This window comes from Macrobrachium nipponense, chromosome 5, assembly GCF_015104395.2.
Source record: "Macrobrachium nipponense isolate FS-2020 chromosome 5, ASM1510439v2, whole genome shotgun sequence".
NCBI lineage: Eukaryota > Metazoa > Arthropoda > Malacostraca > Decapoda > Palaemonidae > Macrobrachium > Macrobrachium nipponense.
The window spans coordinates 30,042,520-30,064,659 of NC_061107.1; the positions used below are offsets into that span (position 1 = coordinate 30,042,520).

General features: G+C 39.5%; 1 protein-coding gene across 2 annotated transcripts in view; it reads left to right on the plus strand.

Annotated features, from left to right (window-relative positions):
- The window catches only part of LOC135215273 (nuclear protein localization protein 4 homolog), a 170,474-nt gene extending 149,698 nt beyond the window's left edge, over positions 1–20,776 (plus strand). For both annotated transcript variants that reach the window (XM_064249818.1, XM_064249817.1), the window contains exon 10: positions 17,576–20,776. In XM_064249818.1, the coding sequence (XP_064105888.1) occupies positions 17,576–17,845 (270 nt within the window). In that variant the 3' untranslated portion in view covers positions 17,846–20,776. The remainder of the gene's footprint in view (positions 1–17,575) is intronic.
- The last annotated feature ends 1,364 nt before the right edge of the window (positions 20,777–22,140 follow it).

The window sequence follows — 22,140 nt, forward strand, 5'->3', positions numbered from 1 at the left end:
CTTCCAATCGATTGTTTACATTCATCTCTTACCTGTCTTACGAGTACCGAACGAACGCCAAGCAATCATTTTTCCTAGCACACAGTAAGCCATAAATTTTCATTAGTATCTCTCTTCAACTAATGAAACTACCAAACAGTATAATAACCATTCATTTCTATTCTTTATTCTATCTTTACCTAATGGAGATAGCGAGTTACTGACAGCTATAATGAAACATACGTATACGTAACGTAATAATAAAACCGAAGAAGAATTCTAAAAAACATCGTATTTGTTGGCAGTCTGATTTAATTTATATTTTATGATATCTAATTCACAATTTTTTTATTAAATGTATTGCATGTACTCATTTCAAATAATTATTAAGTAACCATTAACTATAATAAACAAACAAAAAAAAAGCTTCCAAACTTCTGTTTACATCCAGCACTTACTAGTATCGAACAATCGCCAAGCAATCACTTTACACAGTAAGCCATAAATTTTTATTATCTCTCTTCAACTACTGAAACTACCAAACAGTATAATAACCATTCATTTCTATTCTTTATTCTATCTTTACCTAATTTTTTTTTTATTAAATGTATTGCATGAATAAATTTTTCAATTTACAGCATCCTTTTACCAATAGAATACTTAAAAGCACAAGGGGTAGATGCTGACCAATAGGAGAGCAGGACCTTATGGGGTGACTAGCATCAGGAACCAATGGGAGAGCGGGAGGATGGTGGCGAGTTTACTCAGTTGGCGGCGCGGGAGTTTTAAAATTGTTCTCGGTGGTCCGGGCGAATCTCGGGACTTTACAGCAACAACCTTTAGTATCTTGAAAACTTTTCGTATGTAGAGCTGTAAAATTTTTTATATTTGCTTTCATATCTCGAGTTTTTCGTAAGTTGAGCCTTTCGTATGTCGAGGTACCACTGTATTGCTGTTCTGTACACTTTGTTTGGGTTAGCGTGCAGCCCTCTATAAGTTATGTCAGGGAATTGTTGCCCATTGGTAGATGGTGTCGACTTTAGGATTCAAGTTAGCCAACTCTGTCAACAGTATTCCAAAGGCCAAGGACCTGTTGCTTCTTCTGGCCCAATTTCTATGCATTATATTGTTAATTCTTTATATCCCCATTCTTATCTAGTGATGTGGGGATATTTAATTAAGCATGCTTGTCGGTCAAGATGAATAGGCATGTGCTGCTTGAAGATTTTAGACCTGAAAGAAACTTCCTATATGGTAAGGGCTTTTCCTTATTAGGAAACATGGCCTCATGGGATGTTTTCAGATAATCATGCTCAATTAATGTACAATTTCAGCATAAGAATTACGACTTACAAATAATGTTCATTAAATTTGTAAGTAATCCAGAACCAACTTTGGCTCCAGGACTAGGAGGGACACTGTAACCAGGAATCGTCGATTTGGTTCTTAAACCTAAGTCCAAGTTTTGGTCTTTTCCCTCTGTCATGCAACACAGAGTTTAACTAGTGTCATTACACTTTCACGCAATATAGAATGGTCAACACTATACCTGTTAAACCTTTTTAGATGTCAGGGCAGTGGAAAGACATCAGGATGCTTAGCAGGTTTATTCCTGGTCAGAAACAAAGTCTTTGTGGGAAGTTTGCTGCTTTGAGTGAAATGAAAAAAACATATTGGTTTGATCATCCATTCTGTGGAAGGACAATGTTTTAGCAATTGGGGATTCAGGAAGAACAACTGCCTACAAGGGCCTTTTCGTAAGTTTGGCACTTGGTGTGGATTTAAGGAGCACTCATTTAGCTTCCTAGCATGTAGATGAACAGGGACATCTGAATGATTACTACTACTTTGTTGGCCCTCAGACTTGAGCAGTGGATGTTTCCTTAAGGGGGCCGGCCGGAACCCTTATATATGGTGGTATAGGGCGAAAAATGCAGTCATGAAAAAATTCATGGAGCTTCATATGGCAATTGAGAGTACGTATACGAAATATTTCGTCAAAATTCCTCTTACTTTCGTAGTTACAGGGTAATTAGTAAACATAACTCAATGAGCCTAAAACATTCATCCGTACAAGAAAATGCAATATTTCTTCTGTTATCGTAAATTTTGATAATTATTGGCAAAGAAATTGTGAGAAATGGCATCTGTAGAGATTCCGTGGCTCGCAGAATCTGTCTGGTTCAACCATGAATCAGTAGGAACACAGACTTCAAGTAGACTACACGTTTGAGTTTCACCTCGTGACATTCGCTTGCATTTACGTATGTTTATGTATGTTTCGGCAAGAAGTTCATCATGCCAATGAGGAAAAGACAAGGATAACATCTCGCTAACATACAGACGAAGAAAAATCGCTCAAGTATTATTACAGAATATCGTAATATACGCGTAGTTAGGGAAGAGAGAGGGGAGGGTTGCCAAGTAACGCCCCCTTCTTGCCTGACAGCACACGTCACACTGTGCCCAAGGCTACGATCTTTGAGCAAAGAGATCTTCATTTATGATAAATAACATAGTTTTGTTTTTGTAATACCCAAAATGGAATATGAAATTCATTATAATCATGATTTATTAAATTGTCTTTGTAAAAAGAGTACACCTTCAAGTTTCACCTCTGGCATTCTCTTGCATTTACGTTTGTTTATCTTTGTTTCGGCAAGAATGTCATCATGCCAAAAAGGAAAATACAAGGAAAACATCTCGCGCTAACATACAGAAGAAAATTCGCTGTAATAAGCCTAGTTAGTGAAGGGGAGAGAGAGAATTGCGTAGGAAGGAGTGCCCCATCTTGCCTCAAGCAGTGCCCCAGGCTACAATATATGAGCAAAGGGATCATCATTTATGGATTAAATTATGATAAATAAGATAGTTTTGGTTTATTAATACACAAAAAAGAAATATACATTCATAATAATAATTATTTATTAACATTGTCTTTATAGAAATACGAAGGAAAACTTTGAACGCCTGTATCTCAAAACTATACTTATTGACCATCAAAATCTATCTCCTCACTTAGTTTTAAAGCTATAACATTGGAATTTGGTATATAACTCAGAAAGACATTATAGAACAATCAAATAGAGCCCTTTTTTTCAATTTTTGTTTCTTCTTTTTTATAAATTTTTTTCTCGTGATTTATAGGGTTTATTTTTTACCATATTGAAAATTCATATCTAGCAAAAAAAATGACTTTTGAAAAAAAACTCTCCATTTGATTGGAGGTCTACATCAGGTCTATATATGGTAGTAATCCCAGGTCTTAATATTAAATATCAAGGGAGGAGATAGAATTTGAAAAATGGTTATTTTCGGGATAAATTGCCCTGGCGTCACAAAACCGAAGGTCAGAGGCGAAAATCATATGCGGTTTGGAGATGTCCCAAGTCACCTTATTAAGTGGTATGAATGTCAAAGTCCTGTCGTTATAAAACGGCATTAGCCGGCTGGCCCCCTTAAATTTTGCCTAATTCAGACTCACAGGCCTGCCCCTCTTATCTACTCTGAATTCTCTTGAGCAATTTCAAGTTCAAGAATTGCTTAGTTTCCTGTAGAACCCTTGTAGCCTCAGGGCAAAAAATTTTCAGAATTTCCAATACTCTTGGTAGATGTCTCATTCTTCCGTTGAGAAGAAATCAACTCTACTACACAATTCCATACAGTTCCGTTGACGTAGGCATCATGGGGTTATACCAGGAGATACGAGTTGGAGAGGCCTAGGGCTCAAGATTCGCCTTCCCATCCCAGCCAGCCAAGAAGAGCTTACACCCCCAGTTTGGTCCTAGGATTGGAATGTCATATGCTCAAGTGGTGCAGAGGTCAGGGGCTTCTGATTCTGATGAGGGAGTCTCTCCTCCCAAGAATGTAGCCTGGGAGGACCATGACCTTCAAGTGCAATTTGGGGATCCTTTTCCTCAAAACTACAGAGTACCTATGTTGAAATCTTGAAACTGATTTATCAGTATAACGATCTCGCGGAAGAGACCTGGCTACTCCTGTGGATTGTCCTGCCCATGAGGCGTTCGGTGGACTGCACAAGGAATCCAAAGCTTCATTGGACATGCCGTGGTCTAATCTTGCCGAAGGGGTTCTACACCAAGTGAGTTCTTTGATATCTGGTCAGAACTCATTTCGTTTTAGCCGCTCGTACAAGATACTTCCCCTTCTCAGATCAGAATCGTTCCTGTGTCCTTGGAGAGGCTACTGCCAATCGAACAGGTTGACCTGGACCTGGTTCATCTAGGCCCGGGTCTGTCACTGGACCAGCTCTGTGCAGAGGAAGTCCCCTTTTGCATTAGGAGTCAAAAGGTACTGGAATCGACTGCCATAGCAGCATTCCAGGCAGACTAAGTCAAAAGAGGCCACTAGTTATAATAAACTATTTCATTGATATTATTACTAAAAATTAAAGATATTACATAAAATTAAAATTGTAACAAATTGTCATCAGTGTCTTTAGTTTTCCAATAATTCTTAAATATGGTTAAATAAATCACTAAGGAGGATATGTAATCCTTTTTGATGTGGTCATGATCCATGAAGAATTGTATATAAATAGTAAAAATTATATTTATTTTTATCCAGGGTTGCAGTCAATTATAAATAGAATTGGAATTTAATTGGTGCTAAAATTTCATGATTTGGTATTGAAAAATGAAAAGTTGAAATAATTGATACCAAATTAATTGGCATTGATGCTAAAATTTGGTGAATTGATATGAATTGATGTTAAAATGCTGCAAATTGATATGAATTGATCAAGTATATGTATAACTAATCTTGTGTGTTATAAGCTGGACCTTTACACACCATCTCATTAAGGCTAAATAACAGGCATTAAACCTCACAATCTTTAACATGACATGTTATGGATAGATATATCTTTATAGAGATAGAATTGGGCTTTAAAGAACAGAACATATGAATTATGGGGCTATTAGAAAATTTTTCTGAGTTTTCCAACTCTTACTGTGTTGACTTATACCTGTACAGGTCCTGTACCCACAGTACAGATCAAGTCTTGTCCTACCTTACTTGCCCTACCCTGTCAGCTACTATGGTGTTTGGCAACCATATTTATGTAATCATAAGCTGGACCTGTAACACATTTCATTTAGGTAAACTGACGGGAATTAGACTTGTCAATCTTTTGTTTGTTTGTTTGTATGGTGTTTTTACGTTGCATGAAACCAGGGGTTATTCAGCAACGGGACCAACGGCTTTACGTGACTTCCGAATCACGTCGAGAGTGAACTTCTATCACCAGAAATACACATCTCTCACTCCTCAGTGGAATCCCCGGGAATCGAACTCGCGGCCGCTAAGGTGGTACTCCAATACCATACCGACCACACCACCGAGGCGCTTGGCTTGTCAATCTTGAACGTGTTGTGTTTGGCAACCATATTTATGTAGTAATCATAAGCTGGACCTGTTACACATTTCATTTAGGTAAAGTGACAGGAATTAGACTTGTCAATCTTGAATGGGTTATGAATTGATTTGACTTGTCAATCTTGATTGATTGATTGATTGTGTATTAAATCTGGCATCACAACATCTGGGTAATTGACAATCTTGAACGTGTTATGAATAGATATATCTTTATAGAGAAAGAATTAGGGTATAAAGAACAGAACATACAAGTTAATGTATAATCTGTTCAAAACAAAGGCTATTATGTTTTAAAAACGATTTGAGTTTTCCAACTCTATTGTTCTGAGTCAAATCCATACTGGTCTTGTACACACAGTGCAGATTTAGTCTTGTCCCGACTTAATTGCCCTATCCTGTCAGCTACTATGATGTTTGCCAACCATATTCATATGATCATAAGCTGGACCTGTTACACACCATCTTGTTCTGGCAAACTGACAGGAATTATTATACTTGTCAATGTTTTTGTTTATAAAAAAAAAAAATTTGAATTATGTTTATTACAAAATGCCAGCTTTTTGGTTATAAAAAATATGAATTTTATATTTGATACAAGGTTAGATAATGAGATTTTGTAGCATATTTATTTTACCACTTGACACAAGTTGGAGTACAGAGTTAATATACGTAATAGGCCTATAATACAGGGTAACATTATTCTAAGGCAAAATTTTGAGAAGTGAATTTTTTGTTTATTGAAAAAGGGAGCTATATGTTTGTAGTAAAGTTGTATAATTTTTTGTGGATGACGAGACGAATGTTTATACTTGATACAGATGTGAGTAGCTTACCAGAGGTGAGTGAAATTCAAGTTTTGCCCCTCATATGAAATACCAATCATATAATGAATTGTAATTGAAAGCCTCATGATTTGAATTGATTTGGAATTGAACATTTATTTTTGGATTTGATAAATTCACAATTTTCGTTGAATTGGAATCGATTTGAATCGATAAAAGTGAATTGACCCAAATCCTGGAATTACCAAATAAGGGATTTTGACGAAGGAAAAATCTATTTCTGGGCAAGGGCCCGTGTCGCCCAGTGAAATGTTCCTTTAGCACACATTTCTAAGGTAAATAAATACCAGAGAAAAAAGATAAAATGGAAATGCCAGAATATTCTGGCTCGCTCACCTTATATAAAAGGTGTCGGTACGGTTTCTGGGGCAAGTGAAACCACTTAGATTCATCCCTCTTCGAAATCCCTCTACCAGAGAGGGGCCGATGTAAGGCCCACCCCCAGCTACAACTACTACTAGCGCCTCCGACGCTACCACCAGCGCCTCTACCGGCATCCTTGGAGTTAGCCTACCAAGCTTGGGCCCAAGGGTGGGGTTATAATAGAAGGGTGGGATTTCACTGGGCGACACGGGCCCTTGCCCAAAAATAGATTTTTCCTTCGTCAAAATCCCTTTTCTGGGCTCAGCCCGTGTCGCTACGTGAAATAGTACCAGAGAATTGGCCACAAGCTTGGAACAATGAGTACAAATGGATATTGTAAGGAAAAAATAAAAAACAATTAAGGTTAATTAGTATAATCTAAAATAAACTTATGAACTAGAAATAATTATAATAAAGGCTTATGAGTAAACATAGTAACTTAATATTAACCTTAAAGTTAAATACAATATCATACAATACAATTTCTGTGTGAGTAATCCTAAAATAAAAACAAGGAAACATCACAACTATGTACAACATGTGGCATCCAAGGCATGACTAAGGCCACATGGTGGCAGAGCCACAGGAAGAACGTCAGTGAGGCAGGTAGAAAGGAGATCTAGATCTAAGCTACTTATTACTACTTAAGCAGTGTCAGGATAAACTATGTTTCCCACTGCCACTGCTGGAAATTTAAGAGCTTCTAAGGACTTGAGGTAGTGACGTTTGAACACTGTCGGAGATTTCCAGCCTGTATACTTTTTCAGATCATCAAAATTCATATGCTGAAAGTAGTTAACTGAGGTAGCTACTGCCCTAATGTCATGTACCCGGGGGAAAGATTCTGGGTTGGCTTGTTTAATGAAATATAATATTTGCTGTCTAATTCCTTTTAAGGAAATAGTGCCACCTTTTTCCCTCGTGAGATCTTATGGCCGTTCGAGCAAGGTATGCTCTTAGGGCAGTAACTGGACATAAGGAAGGGTCCTGAGGAAGTGGGAGAATTTTCCATGGGGCCCACCTCGCCAGTGGGTCCTCATTTTTAGCTAAAAATTGACGATCTGGAGAAAGTAAGACTTCTCCTGAAGGGAGAAACTCTATATGACCTGAGTCTCTAGACAGAGCCGACAGTTCAGACACCCTGGCTCCTGAAGCTAGACTTAAAAGGAATAATGTTTTCCTCAGGAGGGGTAAAAAGTCACATGAATCATTATCAGTGTCTGAGGCCAGTTTGAGAACATCATTTAAGAACCATGACACAGACTTAGGCCTCTCTGATGGCCTGAGTCTAGCTCAGGCTCTAGGGATAGATGAAAAATAAAGAGTCTGTTAGATCTATTTTGAAACCAAACTGGAAGATTTTCTTTAGTGCCGATTTAGTAGTAGTGATATTACTAGCTGCTAAACCTTTTTCAAATAATGTTCTAAAAAAGGAGATGGCCAGGTTGGTTGTCATGGTTTGAGATTTGGACTTCCTCAGAAAAAGAGTTAGTTTTTTAACTGCTGAGTCATATTGATGAGGGGTTGACTCTCGTTTATCCGATTCTAAGAATAGGATGTTTTGAGGGTCAATGTAGGCATCCCTTTTTGCCGCAAACTTCATGAAGTCCATAAAGTTAGGGTTCTCTGAATTCCTGAGGAAGCTTACACAGTCTTCGTTTGTTCTAGTTGGGATAATTTGGGATTGGGAATCCATTGAGGTCGGAGTCCCAACTCCAATAGAAGTGGGAACCAATTGCTCTTGGGCCAATTGGGGGCTACTAGAGCAATGCGTCCCTTGAACGTCCTGAGTTTGTTCAGAACCTTCAAAAGAAGGTTCACTAGAGGAAAGATGTAAATCTTCTTCCATTGATTCCAGTGTATAGCCATGGCGTCTGTGGCATAAGCCAGAGGGTCCAGGTTGGGAGCCATGTAGCAAGGGAGTTTGTGATTCGACTGCGTGGCAAAAAGATCCACCTGAAGCCCCGGGACTTGCTGACAGATCCAATTGAATGACTGCTTGTCCAGGGACCACTCCGACTCTAGTGGGACTGAGCGGGATAGCGCATCTGCTATCACGTTCCTCACTCCCCCTAGGTGTGTGGCGGACAGGTGCCATTTGTTCCTGGCTGCCAGTGAGAATATGGCTGGCTGCCAGTGAGAATATGGCTATCATGATATGGTTCACATGGCTTGACTTGGAGCCTCCCCTGTTGATGCAGTGTACTACCACTGCACTGACTAACAACAGCTTGATATGAGATTTCATGGCTGGTTGAAGTTTTTTCAGGGTGAGGAACACTGCCATAGCTTCCAATACATTGATTTGGAGCTGGCGAAATGGAAGGGACCAAGTTCCTTGTACCTTCTTGTACTGAGAGTACCCTCCCCAGCCACTTAGTGATGCATCTGTGTGGATAACTAATGCCGGCGGAGGGAACTGAAGAGGAATTGACTTTGACAAATTCTTGACCTCCGCCCAGGGGCGGAGGCGTTTGCGTAAGATCGCCGGGATAGCGGACAGCTTGTCCTGGGACCTGTTGTTTGCTCTTGAGCGCCAGACGTGGTTTATGTCTTTGAGCTTTGCTTTTAGCAGAACGTCCGTTACCGAGGCAAATTGTAGAGCCCAGGATCCTTTCCTGGCTCCTTTGTGACGTTTGCTTGCACTTGAGAAATTGTCTGTTTGCTTTGGCTATTTGTCTCCTCTTCAACGATGGAATTGATAGTGTGTGAGTTCAAGTCCCACTGAATGCCCAACCACTGAAAGCGAGACTCCGGTGTCAACCGGGACTTGGTCTTGTTTATCTGGAATCCTAAGTGTTCAAAGTAATCCAGAAACTAGATTACTTTGACCGTTGCTTTGTGGCATTCTCCGATGCTTGTGGCCCAAACGAGCCAATCGTCCAGATACGTAACTAACATTATTCCCTGAGACCTGAGTTCTTGAACCACTGTCTCCGCCAATTTTGTGAAAATTCTGGGGGCTACATTGAGCCCGAAAGGCATTACCTTGAAGGAGAATGCCTGGTTCCCTAGCCTGAAACCTAGGAACGGGCGGAAGTGTCTTGCTACTGGAACATGATAGTATGCGTCTGTAAGATCGATAGAGGTGGTGACGGCCCCACGGGTTAGTAAGGTCCGCACCTGCGAGATAGTCAGCATCCTGAACTTGTCGCAACGAATGAATAAGTTTAGACGGGACAAGTCTAGAATTATTCTTCGTTTGTTTGAGCCTTTCTTTGGCATGCTGAACAAGCGACCTTGAAACTTTTAAGTGTTTGACTCTTGACACTACTCCTTTCTGAAGGAGTTCTTGGGCGTACTCTATCAATTCCGCTGTTGGCTGTTGATAGAAGATTTTGGATGGAGGAGGACCTTTGGTCCAGCTTCATCCTAGACCTTTGGACACAATGCTCTGTGCCCAGCTGCTGAACCTCCATCTGTGACGAAAGAGGAACAGTCTCCCTCCTACCTGAGGGTTCTCACTGGCTCGGGGGAGGGCGTGTCCCGCGCCCTTCTCGTAAGTGCTTACCTCGGATGGATGCTCTTCCGCCGACTCTCTGACAAAAGGCACCCCTAGCCCTGCTACCCCTGCCGAACCTGTTGAAAGGTTGAAATGACTAGCCTTCAAATACTGGGTTGAAGGCCGGGGAGACAGCGTAGGAGGTGGAGGCCTGGTTTTGAGGCGGCGTCAGCAGCAGAAACTGTTGCTGAGGCTGTGCCTTTGACGCTGATGGTTGCGGTACCTGAGAAACCGGAACCGCTTGCATCATTGTTTGTTGCTGGGGAACCTGGAAAGGCTGGAATTTCCTAGGCTTCTTTGACTTCTTGGCTGAAGAAGTCGAATCGGATTTTCTTTTACTGGATAATCCCCAGCGAACTTTGAGACTCTGGTTGAGTCTGGTAGCCTCACATTGGACCGAGTTCACTACCAACTCTAGGAACAGCTCAGCACCCCAGATCGGAGAGCCCAATAATTTATTGGGCTCGTGACGGATGGTGGCCTCCTGTAGGACATGTTTCCGACAATTACGCCTTACCACGATAAAGTCATACAAATCACATTGCACTGTATGCAAATGTGATTTGGCGATGAGCTTAAACAGAGGTTCGTCACCATACGTCATAGCTGATACCTCTGTCATGACAAATGTATTGAGGGATCTGGATAGTCTCGTTCGGGCGTCGAATTCGGCCTGAATGAGACTGTCTTGAAGTCTAGGCAGCCGCTCACTAAATTGTGTGATGGCGCAGTCTGGTTTTAGTTTTCCGACCGAAAAGGTGGCCGGGAGATCTGACCATAGATCTTCCATACCAGGGAGAAGGAGCGATGTAGGCTCTGTTTCCCGGAGCTGAGGCATCGGCTCGTCTCTCATCGCAGCCTGCATTGTCAGCTCCGTCACCTTCATAGTGAACGGGATGGGTGTTTCTCTGTCGACTACGAACATCGTGAAAGCGCTTTTAAACGCTTGGACCCTGGTGTTTATACAGTCCCAATCCTCCAGGCTCCTCAGCCAGTCTCGTTGGGCTTGATCCCAGGAGAAGATAACCGTCTCCTTTGGGATCTTATCTTCTCTCCTCATGGCCGCCTCCGTAAGGTGGGCATAACCGATGAAGGGGGCTTGCAAATTTGCCGGGTGAAACTCGAAGTCCTCAATTCTTCGAGTTCCACAGTCCGCCAACATCAGCATCCCGTCCTTGAAGGGGGCGTACAACGAGATCCTCCAGGGATTACTTGCCGTGTAAGGAGGGAGAGTATTGTAGTCCGGCATGGCTTGGGCTGCCATGCCGGGCTGTGCAAGACCTGTCGCGGGGTTCTCACGGAGACCTGCGATGAGGTTCTCCTGAGTGACCAGCCTATCCGAGATAGCCCGGATTGACTGGCCTGGCTCCTCCAAGGAAGAAGAGATCTGGGTTAGCATCTCTTGGAACTTGTCTTGAACCAAGTTCCCAACCAGACTACCCATTTGCTACATAATGTTTGCAGTAAATGAGTCTGTGTCAAATGGAGCGGGTTCCAGCTTCTCCTGTTGAGGTCGAAGGTTCAGGATCGGGTAGGAGCTGAGCCTTGTCCTTAGAAGACTTACCTCTGGAGCCTTTTGAATGGGAAGAAGTTCTAGGTTTTTCTCCTCCGGGATGGTGAGCCGAAGTTTTCTGAGAGCCACCCGAACAAGACTTCTTAGACAGAGTCTTGTGAAGCGTTTTGATTTCACACTTCCCTTTAACCTTAGGGATCGCCTGGGTGGACTTCGGTCTGACCGATTGCACATCCTCGGAGAATCCCTGGAAAGAAGAAGAAGAAGGAACAGGAGAAGATGATCTAGAATGACTCAAGGGGAGACCTTGAGCCCCTACCAAACCTGCCTCACTCACCCTCCTACCTGCGGCGTCTACCGTCATGGGCTCGAGGTCCAAGTTGAGAGCCTCTACTTCTTCCATGACTTCTTGGCTACCCGGCTCCTCCATAGCTAATGCCACCTGCTCCTGAATAGTGGCGATGTAAGGAGCCGCCGCCTCCGGGTCAACGTATGAGGTCGGTTTGCAGCTGGGGAAGACAAGAGCAGCCATCTTCTTATCCAAGATGTAAGGCTGCCCCTTCATTACGTTCCGACCAAACCCGCCGACCCAGGCCTTCAGGGTAGTTTGGGCGGCTTCCTTGACTGCTTGAGCAGTCTGAAAGCAAGGGTCAGGATTAATACTTAAGGCTACTTAAGATTAACTTACGCTACCAACAGTAGATGATATATCACCCAAAAAGTTTTTATATATAGGCCAATAAATTATATGTGAGGGGGCTTGGTATCCGGAGATGTACTTACTCTGGAGGAGACCTGGTCCACCAACTCATAACAGATGGTGCAGCTCTCGTGGTGCCAGACAGCCAGCTCACCAAAGCGGATGGCGCAAGTAGCGTGGGTCCGGCAGACCTCGTGCCCACAGGGGTCCTGGAGGACGGCGTTGCAGCCCGACTCCTGGCAGTGGGTAGCCTGTAAGTGAAATGATACATGAGTATCAACAGTAACTAGTTGGACTAAGTCCATGAAGTGATATATCATAACACCGGAGTGCATCGGAGTTACTAGACAATTTAAGGCTTGGTCTCTACCTGCTCTCCTGCCGTGTAATGTGGTGGGTGTTCGATAGAGTTGGTAAAACTAGAATCAGTGTGTCCCCGGTGTTGCTGGAGGACGAAAAAATCACCGAAACAGAAGTGCCTAAACTATACGCCGGAACGAGGAGTATGAGAACGGCGGGGGAGGAGCAGGAGGGGACCAGCAATTAATGGCGGGGAGGATGACTCCGCCGTAAAATAGTATTAGAATAAGTAGGTGGTGAACCCGGGTGGTGAGCGGGGTCTCTGCTGACTTAGCTAACATAAAGGATATAAATAAATAATACAGTGGTCCCCCTGTATTCGCGTTCTCCGGATTCGCGGACTCACACATTCGCGGATTTTTCTTTGGAACCTATCTAGAAATTATTCGCGGACGGACTCGCCCATTCGTGGAATTTTCCGACGAAAATAATCTCTAATTAGTGTATTTTGATGTTTATTTTCATGACTGAATACATTTTTATGATACAAAAATGATTTACTAATTTTCAAATATTAATTTTGATTAATACTGTATTAGTGAGTTTAATAAGTTTAAATGATATCACATAATAGAAATAATAATTCTCTCTCTCTCTCTCTCTCTCTCTCTCTCTCTCTCTCTCTCTCTTCTCTCTCCTACAAAGATGTGTTTTTTTGTATGATAAATAAATGAGTTTACTATTTTCAAATATTAATATTAATTTATACAGCAATAATATCAATTCATTAAAGAAAATACCATAGTGAATTAGTAAGATTTTAGCTTATAAATTTAAAAAATTATGGAAGAATGAAGGAAATCCCAGTATTCTTTCTGTAACTCCAGGTACTAAAACTGTCATACGTATTAAGTTATGTGACAGGAGGGGGAAGGAGCTGTTGTGCTGTTGCCATTAAGTGCTCATGAAATTCCCCTCTCTCTCTCTCTCTCTCTCTCTCTCTCTCTCTCTCTCTCTCTCTCTCTCTCTCTCTCTCTCTCTCTCTCATTTACTGAGACTCGAGATTTTTTCATAGTACTTGTACTATATGTTTTTCATACTTTCAATTAATAATAATAATGATAACTGTAATTACAAAATTCACATTATGTAATAGTATTTTAAAGAAATAAAATACTAATATATCCATGTCACTTTTAATTAAGGATAACTCTCTCTCTCTCTCTCTCTCTCTCTCTCTCTCTCTCTCTCTCTCTCTCTCTCTCTCTCTCTCTCTCTTTTGCCACACAAAATAATAATGTGTCATAGTGGTAACTCCCTCCCTCTCTTCTCTCTCTCTCTTTTACCGAGATGAAAGAATTTTTATGGTACTAGTATGTAAAATGTTTATTGATAATTTCAGTTATTTAATAATAATAGTAAAACTGTAATTAAAAAATTCATAATGGTAGTATTTTAAAGAGATGAAAATTACCTTTCCATTTCACTTGTAAGGATAACTACTCTTTCTTACTGAGATGAGAGAATTTTTATGGTAAATGCATGTGTTTATTTTCAAATAATAATAATAATAATATAGAAGCAGTAATAATACAATAACTAATTTCAAATGAAAATTCTTCCCTTCGTCTTTTTCTGTATCAATTTCCCTACCTCATAACTCCAGTGACGCTCGGAGCTGGGAAAGTAACAATGCCATACAATGGTCAACGAATTTAATGGTTTTATGTAATCTCTCTCTCTCTCTCTCTCTCTCTCTCTCTCTCTCTCTCTCTCTCTCTCTCTCTCTTACTGAGATGAGATCATTTTCATGGACATGTATGTAATAAGTTTATCATTAATATTTTCCAATAATAATACTATTAACTGTAAGTACAAAATTCATATCTGAGTATTTTAAATACAATAATCATTCCATTTCTCTCTTTTAAATACTGTAAGGACAACTCTCTCTCTCTATCTCTCTCTCCACAAGATACTTGTCATACATTTGGTGTTTCTATTTCTTCCTTTTATCTCTCTCGCTCTCGGCAAAAGAATTGATAGACAGACAAACATAATTGCACAGTCCTCTCTTTCTCTCTTCTCTGGAGAAATATATGTATTTATGGGAGGGAAAAAAAGTTGCCTACAGACGTTCATTTCAATCTATTGAAACCGTAAGGAGTTATTCTCTCTCTCTCTCTCTCTCTCTCTCTCTCTCTCTCTCTCTCTCTCTCTCTCTCTCTCTCTCTCTGCTATTGGCTGTTTATATATTTCTAATGGTAAAATGTTTAAGATGACTTTAAATGATATTAATAAAACCAATTCAATGGTATATTTGATGTAGGATAATACTTTAAGTAGACATTTGGTATTTGTGATTTCACATACAATTGCTTCCTTTGTAAAAAGAAAATGGATGTCTCAACTAGTAACAGTATGAAAGAAAACGTGCATGACTGAATACTTATGGGGGGACTGAATTATTTTTACATACGTAACTAAGTCATGCAGTACGTACATAGTATGTATTTATGTATAACCATAAAATGTAAGATTTACTTTAAAACTGTATTAATAATATTTCAAAGATTAATATGAACCATAATAGGATATTTTATGTATATTTGATGAAGGATGGTCTTTTTAGGGATACTTTGGTGTTTGCATGTTCAGGATAGGAGTTTATGAGCACTTTTAGAGGGGGATTCCAAACATTCGCGGATTCTAACTATTCGTGGGTGGGGGGCCTGGTACGCATCCCCCGCGAATACGGGGGACCACTGTAAACGTAAACATGCAACAGGTAAAAATGCGTGGCGGAGCTCCTCTACAGTCACCAAACTTAGGGCCTGGCGGTGCCGGAGCCCCTATCCGCCGGATTGGGAAGGATGGTGACTCGGGGTGAGAGAGAGCTCGGCTCGAGAACCGAGGAGATCCGAGCGCAGCTGAGCCTGGTGGCCAACCGAGGCTCGGTCAAGCAGGGGACCCCCCCGGTACTGAATGATGAGAGCGGTGCGAGCCGAGCCAGCGTCGCATGTCCCCCTACTAACTCCCGTATTCCCCGCGTGGAGGGGGGGAAGAAGGGAAGGAGCTCGGATCAGTTGCCAGGGACAACATGAACGAGCAGATCGAGGAAGCATGAGGGACTGACACTGGGTGGCTCAAGGTGATCGCCTGGCCTCGTCGCGGACGTGGGCTGAGCCACGCGGTGAGACAGACCAAGCGATCTGAGGTGGCCTAGGCCATCTCGAACCGTCTCGAAAGGCATGAATACAAAAACACGGGGGGAAGGAAGAAAATTGAGGATAAGAGAAAGAATAGTCCTGGAGAAGCTAGGTCGGGCCAACCAAGAAGGGAGGGCGACTAGCAACTCAAAGCAGCTGGCCTATGCTGATACGTAGGAACGTAGGGCGGTGGCCAGGGTGGCTCAGGACCAAAAGAAAGGACGTATGTCCTAAGGGAGCCTATCGTAGACCTAAATACAAAGGAACATGCATGCATGAACTCTGAGCTAATAGGAGCTATGTAGGCTACGAGCTCATGAGAACTCAAGGAAACCCCCGTGTAAAGATAAATGCATAATAATAAAATGACACGTCAATAATGCAAAACCATAATAATAAACATGTACGTACTGCTATAATATTCGAGCACAATCGGTATAGGGGACCAAAAGAAGCACGAAACAAAGAAACGTGTGGAAGCGAGCTGCGCAGGGCAACTCGGTAACAAAGCCGTCCGGGACGACATGAAACACTTCTAGCAGTACTTAACTTGGATGCAGCGATAGCTTGACGTTCCATGATCTAAGATAATCCAAAAAGCGAGCACAAAACACAGAGCGAGAAAAAACACGTGCGGTCTGAGTGGTGCTAACGAAAAGGATGTCGATAGAGGCGCTGGTGGTATCATCGGAGGCGCTAGTAGTAGTTGTAGCTGGGGGTGGGCCTTACATCGGCCCCTCTCTGGTAGAGGGATTTCGAAGAGGGATGAATCTAAATGGTAAGAGACCCGTGGTAGTGGTTTCACTCGCCCCAGAAACCATACCGACACCTTTTATATAAGGTGAGCGAGCCAGAATATTCTGGCATTTCCATTTTAGCTTTTTTCTCTGGTATGTTAGCATTAATTTACCTTAGAAATGTGTGCTAAAGGGACATTTCACGTAGCGACACGGGCTGAGCCCAGAAATTTCCTTTAGATAAGACAAGGTAAAAAATCATGGCAAATTTTCATAGATGTAGCTCATGTCTGTTGTGTAGGACGAATCATTTTTTATGTGGTCATCACCCATAAATAATTGTATAAATAGTAAAAATCATATTTTTTGTATAGTAATTACTGTATATTTCCGTGGATAAGACAAGGTAAAAAAATCATGACAAATTTTCATGAATTTATCTCATGTGTATAGTATAGGATGACTTCTAAATTACAAAACAGATTTTTTTTAATTAAAGTGATTATTTGCAAAAATTAAATAGTACAACTATATTTAAAATAATGATGACTTAAGTTGTCATTATTATTGAAGGCAGGAAATTGCAATGTACAATTCCTTGGTTAAGGGAGATTGGGCATGGACAGTGTTTGCTGAAAACTCACCCCTAGCTCCACAAATTATTATAGCATCTGTGAGCGTCTTTGTTAAAATAATTTAGTTTAAAATTTTTTTGTAGTTTATGTACCTTTGTAGTTTATATACCTAAGCTTCATTTGTTTCCTGAGGGTGTATACAAATGGCTGTACCTAAAACCTGGAAATAGTATTGTACATAATTATTTATGGCAGTCTCATTTTCCTCAGAATTGGAGGGTCAACTGTATTCAGTAAACTGGAGTAATATTATAAAATGCTGAATAGCATTCCAGTGTAAAAATTTCCCTATCCAAATGACAGTGTGATGAAATAGTCAGGCATATTATATAGAGAGAATCAATTTGTTAATGCTACTAAAATTCTGTTTTTATCCTCATGTTCTTTTTGTTTTATAGGAATATATTGGACCTCTACTTGAAGCTATTAAAAAGAAAGATCGTAAGGCTGCACTTGACTGGAAACGATCAGAGCATTGGGCCACTGTAGAGCAGTTGGTCATGGCTTCAGGGGGTGGGGGAGCTGTTGCAGGCAGTAGCATAGATGTCACTGGTAGAGGAGCCACAGCAGAACCTTCTGCATCATCAGCTTCTTGGACTTGTCAGCATTGCACCTTTATTAATCAGACAGCAAGTGAGAACTGTGACATGTGTCACCTGCCACGGTGAATTAGTATTGATGTATTTAGTGTTTGTTGTCAATAGTTTGTATACACATGATGCTGATATTCAGTATCCTGTGATTCAGTGTCCTGTGTGCCAGATGCTTCATGAATATGAGAGTTCATGAGGTGAGGAAAATGACCGCAAACAGGAATAATAAGTTTCTATGTAAATGCTTGTTCATGATCAAGCATCCCAGAGAGCCTTCAGAAGAGGATTTCAGATTTTTAATACAACTTAATCTTAAGTTAGATACTGTATTGCAAACTTGGTGTTTTTATATGAATTTGACATTTCTGTGATTACTGTAATTACATTCAGACCCTGCAGCTTTGTTTCTGCTGTGTGGCAGATCTGAGCTGTTTTCAGTAAAAATGGCACAAATGTACGGCTCTTTCCAGCTCCAAGCAGTTTGTTTACTTATTTTTTTTTCTATTTAAGAGAGAGATGGGAATTGCAGGTTTTTTGGATTAGAAGTGAAAGAGTTTCATCCCATGAGCTTATTCTTTACAATACTGCTGGGCCTAGAATGTATTGATAGGTTTCTATTACTATATGAATGGTTTTATGTAACACTGCTCGTCAGCCAATTGGTTGCAAAACGGAAAGTAAAGTCATGTATGTTGTGCCTTTATAGTGAATTACTAGTCATGGCTGATCCTTTTATTTTGTAGATAACAAAAACATTGATTCAAATAATGATTTTTATAGCATTGAGTATGTCATATATTTCTTTGTAGAAAGCATGGAAAGAGTATTTTGTATAATAGAAGGAAGATTTTATTTTTGAAAGTCAGCCATGTGCTTGTGATTATACATGAAAGTGTCCTAAATTTTTTTTTTATAATGTAAGTTCCACATTTGGGTATTTTGTGTATGGATGAATTTGTTTACCACTCATGCAATGCATCAAAATTATATTGATTTGCAAGTTGATTGTAGAATGTTTACAGTGTCGGATTTGTATAAGAACAGTGTAAAGGTATGGTTGAATAACTGGTGGACTAAAGTATGGAAGCATGACTGCAAGGGAATTATCAAGGAGCATAATTCAAGCTTCAAAGATTAAGAACTTATTTGTTGTAATGAATGCTTTGTCTTTGGGTAATCTTGAAAAAATAGTTTTTTTATATATGTTGAATATACTATGGTTATGGTGGGAGCTAACAGGAAGTTAACAGCCAGTAAAACTAATTTTTTCACATTTGCATAAAGAAGGTATAGTTTGGCATCTTTTGTCTAGAGGATTATTAAATTTTTGGTTACTGCAACCAAGAGACTAATATCAGTTACCTGAAGTATTGTTTGAATAATCAGGAATAGCATTGTATGGTGCTCTTCTTGCTGTTGATAATTTGTTACCTAAAGGCATAGGTGCTCATATTTTAAAAAAAGCATTTTTTATGTAAATTAAGCTTTGATAAAAATGCTGTTTACCCATTGGCAATGAATATGTACGTGTCTTGCTTTTTACAGGTGAGCCTGAAGTTTGGAAATTTTTGTTGGGTGAAGAATTTCTCATTGTTTGGAGTTTGATTATCCCTTTACCTTTACATAGCCCTCCCAATTAGTAGCGTAAATTCTAGGTCATGCTTTGTATCCTTCAAATCCACATTTCCAGACAAGAGTTGTTTCACTGCAGGTCCTTTGGAAATCGACAGTTCTGGTTCTGGAATAAGCAGAAACTGTCAGAGGAACCTTTCATAATAACAAATGTACAAGTTCGAATAATGGATTCAGTAGTTTGCTCATAACTATATCTATGGTGATTTTAGTTCTCAAGCCATTGGTCTTGGTAATTTGATTTCATCTAAATTTGCCATCATTGAAACAACTGATGGTTATTTTGTGTAATGTGTAATTCCTACTGTTGAGGATTACAGTGTATTCACATTTTAATATATACTGTGTAAGTAATGCACACTCATAACATACAGTACATTATAACATAGAATCAGTGTTATTTCACAAAAGTGCTTTTAAACAACACATCCATTTTACAAAATACTTGAATTTTATAACAAGAAAATGAGAGGATTACTTAAGTTTTAATCAAAGGACTATACATTTTAACAGAATGCTAAATTGAAATAAACAAGAAAAATAATTAAATAAAAAACATCTATAAAAGGCTGCACTGGTAGTTGAAGCTAAGAACCATCTAAATTTAGTAGCCTTTTTAATGATGGTACAGTAAATGGAATTTCAGTGTGGTACACAAGGATTTTTCACTTTCTCAGTATCATTTGGATGAGCTGTGATATAAATTGTACTATACCTACTGTAGAATAGCTCTCATGGGAGATAAGGAATATTATTGAATAGGTTTGTTATATTTTGATTAGTCTTCTCCCTCTTTCGTGTATGAATCAAAATTGACAATCTTTTATAAAGGTGGTTTGTCACTAAAATGTTTCAAGCTAATTTATTGTTTTCTTTACAGCCCAAGGTCCTGAAAATGACAGGGTTATTGGGAAACACATTTAAGTTGTATTTCATAATGTGCAAGCAGGCAAATATTTTCCCAAATTTGGATCTGTTAATTTTTGACTTGTATGATCAAAATTTTACCAATACACTACATTTTGATGAATGAATTTTTTGTGGGGAAATTTGAAGCTCTTCTTGTCCAAAAGTGTCACGGCTTCACTGTTGTGTTAAGTATAAGGATATTGACTTTAATTCAGTGTTAGATTTAAACAGTAATTCAGAGCTTAATGCAAATTAAAATTGGAATTTTGTGCACTTAATTGTAGAGAATTCATTTTTACTTGTAAAAAAAATCATATGATGATTTGAATTTCTAGCACATTAAGAAATATGACTATAGCCAATATATTTGTTATCAACATCTAATCAGATGTTGCACCTACTGAAAGAGCTTGTACACTACCTGTTCTGTTCGATAAGCTTAATAATAATGCCTGAAACTTGAAATCTTCTCATATCCTAAATTTTAATTTACTCACTCAATACAGGATCTTACTAGAGAAAAGTATAAATCTGACACAATGCACACACTTGGTTACAAACTTAATATTTTCCTAGTTTCAAAGTGCCATTCTTTCCCCTGCAAAACATATTACAACTTTCACTGAAATATTTTTGCAGTATGATTTTATTCTGTGCCTGACTGGATAATCATAGTTCTCATGAATTCTTATGTGGTATTGGGTTCCATTTCAAATATAATAGAAGCTATGTTGACTTTTGATGTTGGTTGATTAAACTACTCCATTCTGTTCGACATAGGGAGGGAAAGGCTTGTGCATTTGTTTTCCATGTGATTGTCATGACAATTTAATCACATAATGGTTTTCTTTTTGGTATTTTTATCCATGGTATAGCAGAACAGTAGTCATTTATCTTCAATAACATCTTGGAAAAAATTGTTGGATCAAACTTGCTACACCTGCCATGGGCATTTGTACAATGAATAAAATTTTTATTTTACCTATGCTAAACATTACATGTATAGCTGTGTTTCGGTATAGTACTACAGAAGAATTTGCTAGATTTGTGAATTTCTTAGAAGGCCTTCCAAATTGTTCTCCCACAATTCCCCTCATTCAACAAATTAAATTATTTTACAAATTAGATGTAGTGTATAAATGTCAAAATATATTGCATCCCTACACAATAATTGCAGTAAGGGAAGTCAAAATTCTGATATAGCAGCCTAAGCTTAGCCAATACTTTAACGATCAAATGTACATGATCCTGTTTGTTTTCTTTACTATATCTTAACACCCACAATCATTTCAAGTGTCTCTCTTTGTGGAATGATGAATTAATAAGAACAAAAATCTACTGTTGAATTGTGTTGATCTTCACTCCAAAAAGAATGCCTTATTGAAGTAATATCTTGTGGTTAATTTGGCAACAGGTTGAACTCTTGTATTTATGAATAATTCACTTGACCCTGTCCCAGAATTCAAAACGAGGTATAACTGAATAGTTGTTCCAATGGGAATACAAACCTACAATTTCATAAACAATTTCTTGCATAATGCAGATCAGATATTTGTTGTAGAAGCAAAACATCAAGTTTCTGTTATAAAGAATAAAGAAAAACATTGAGTCAAAAGATAGCTGTTGTACAGAACTTAGGCACCCTTGAGGATGAAACTTTTAAGTGGGCAAGACCTCTTAAGTTATGGCATGAACAAACAGGAAAAGCTAGAGGACTAACTGAAACCAATAGCTGTTCACCAGTGTTGTGCATTAGTTTACACTTCAGGTACCACTGGTTCTGGAAAACGAGCCATTCTTACCCATGACAATTTAACATAGAAGGTCAA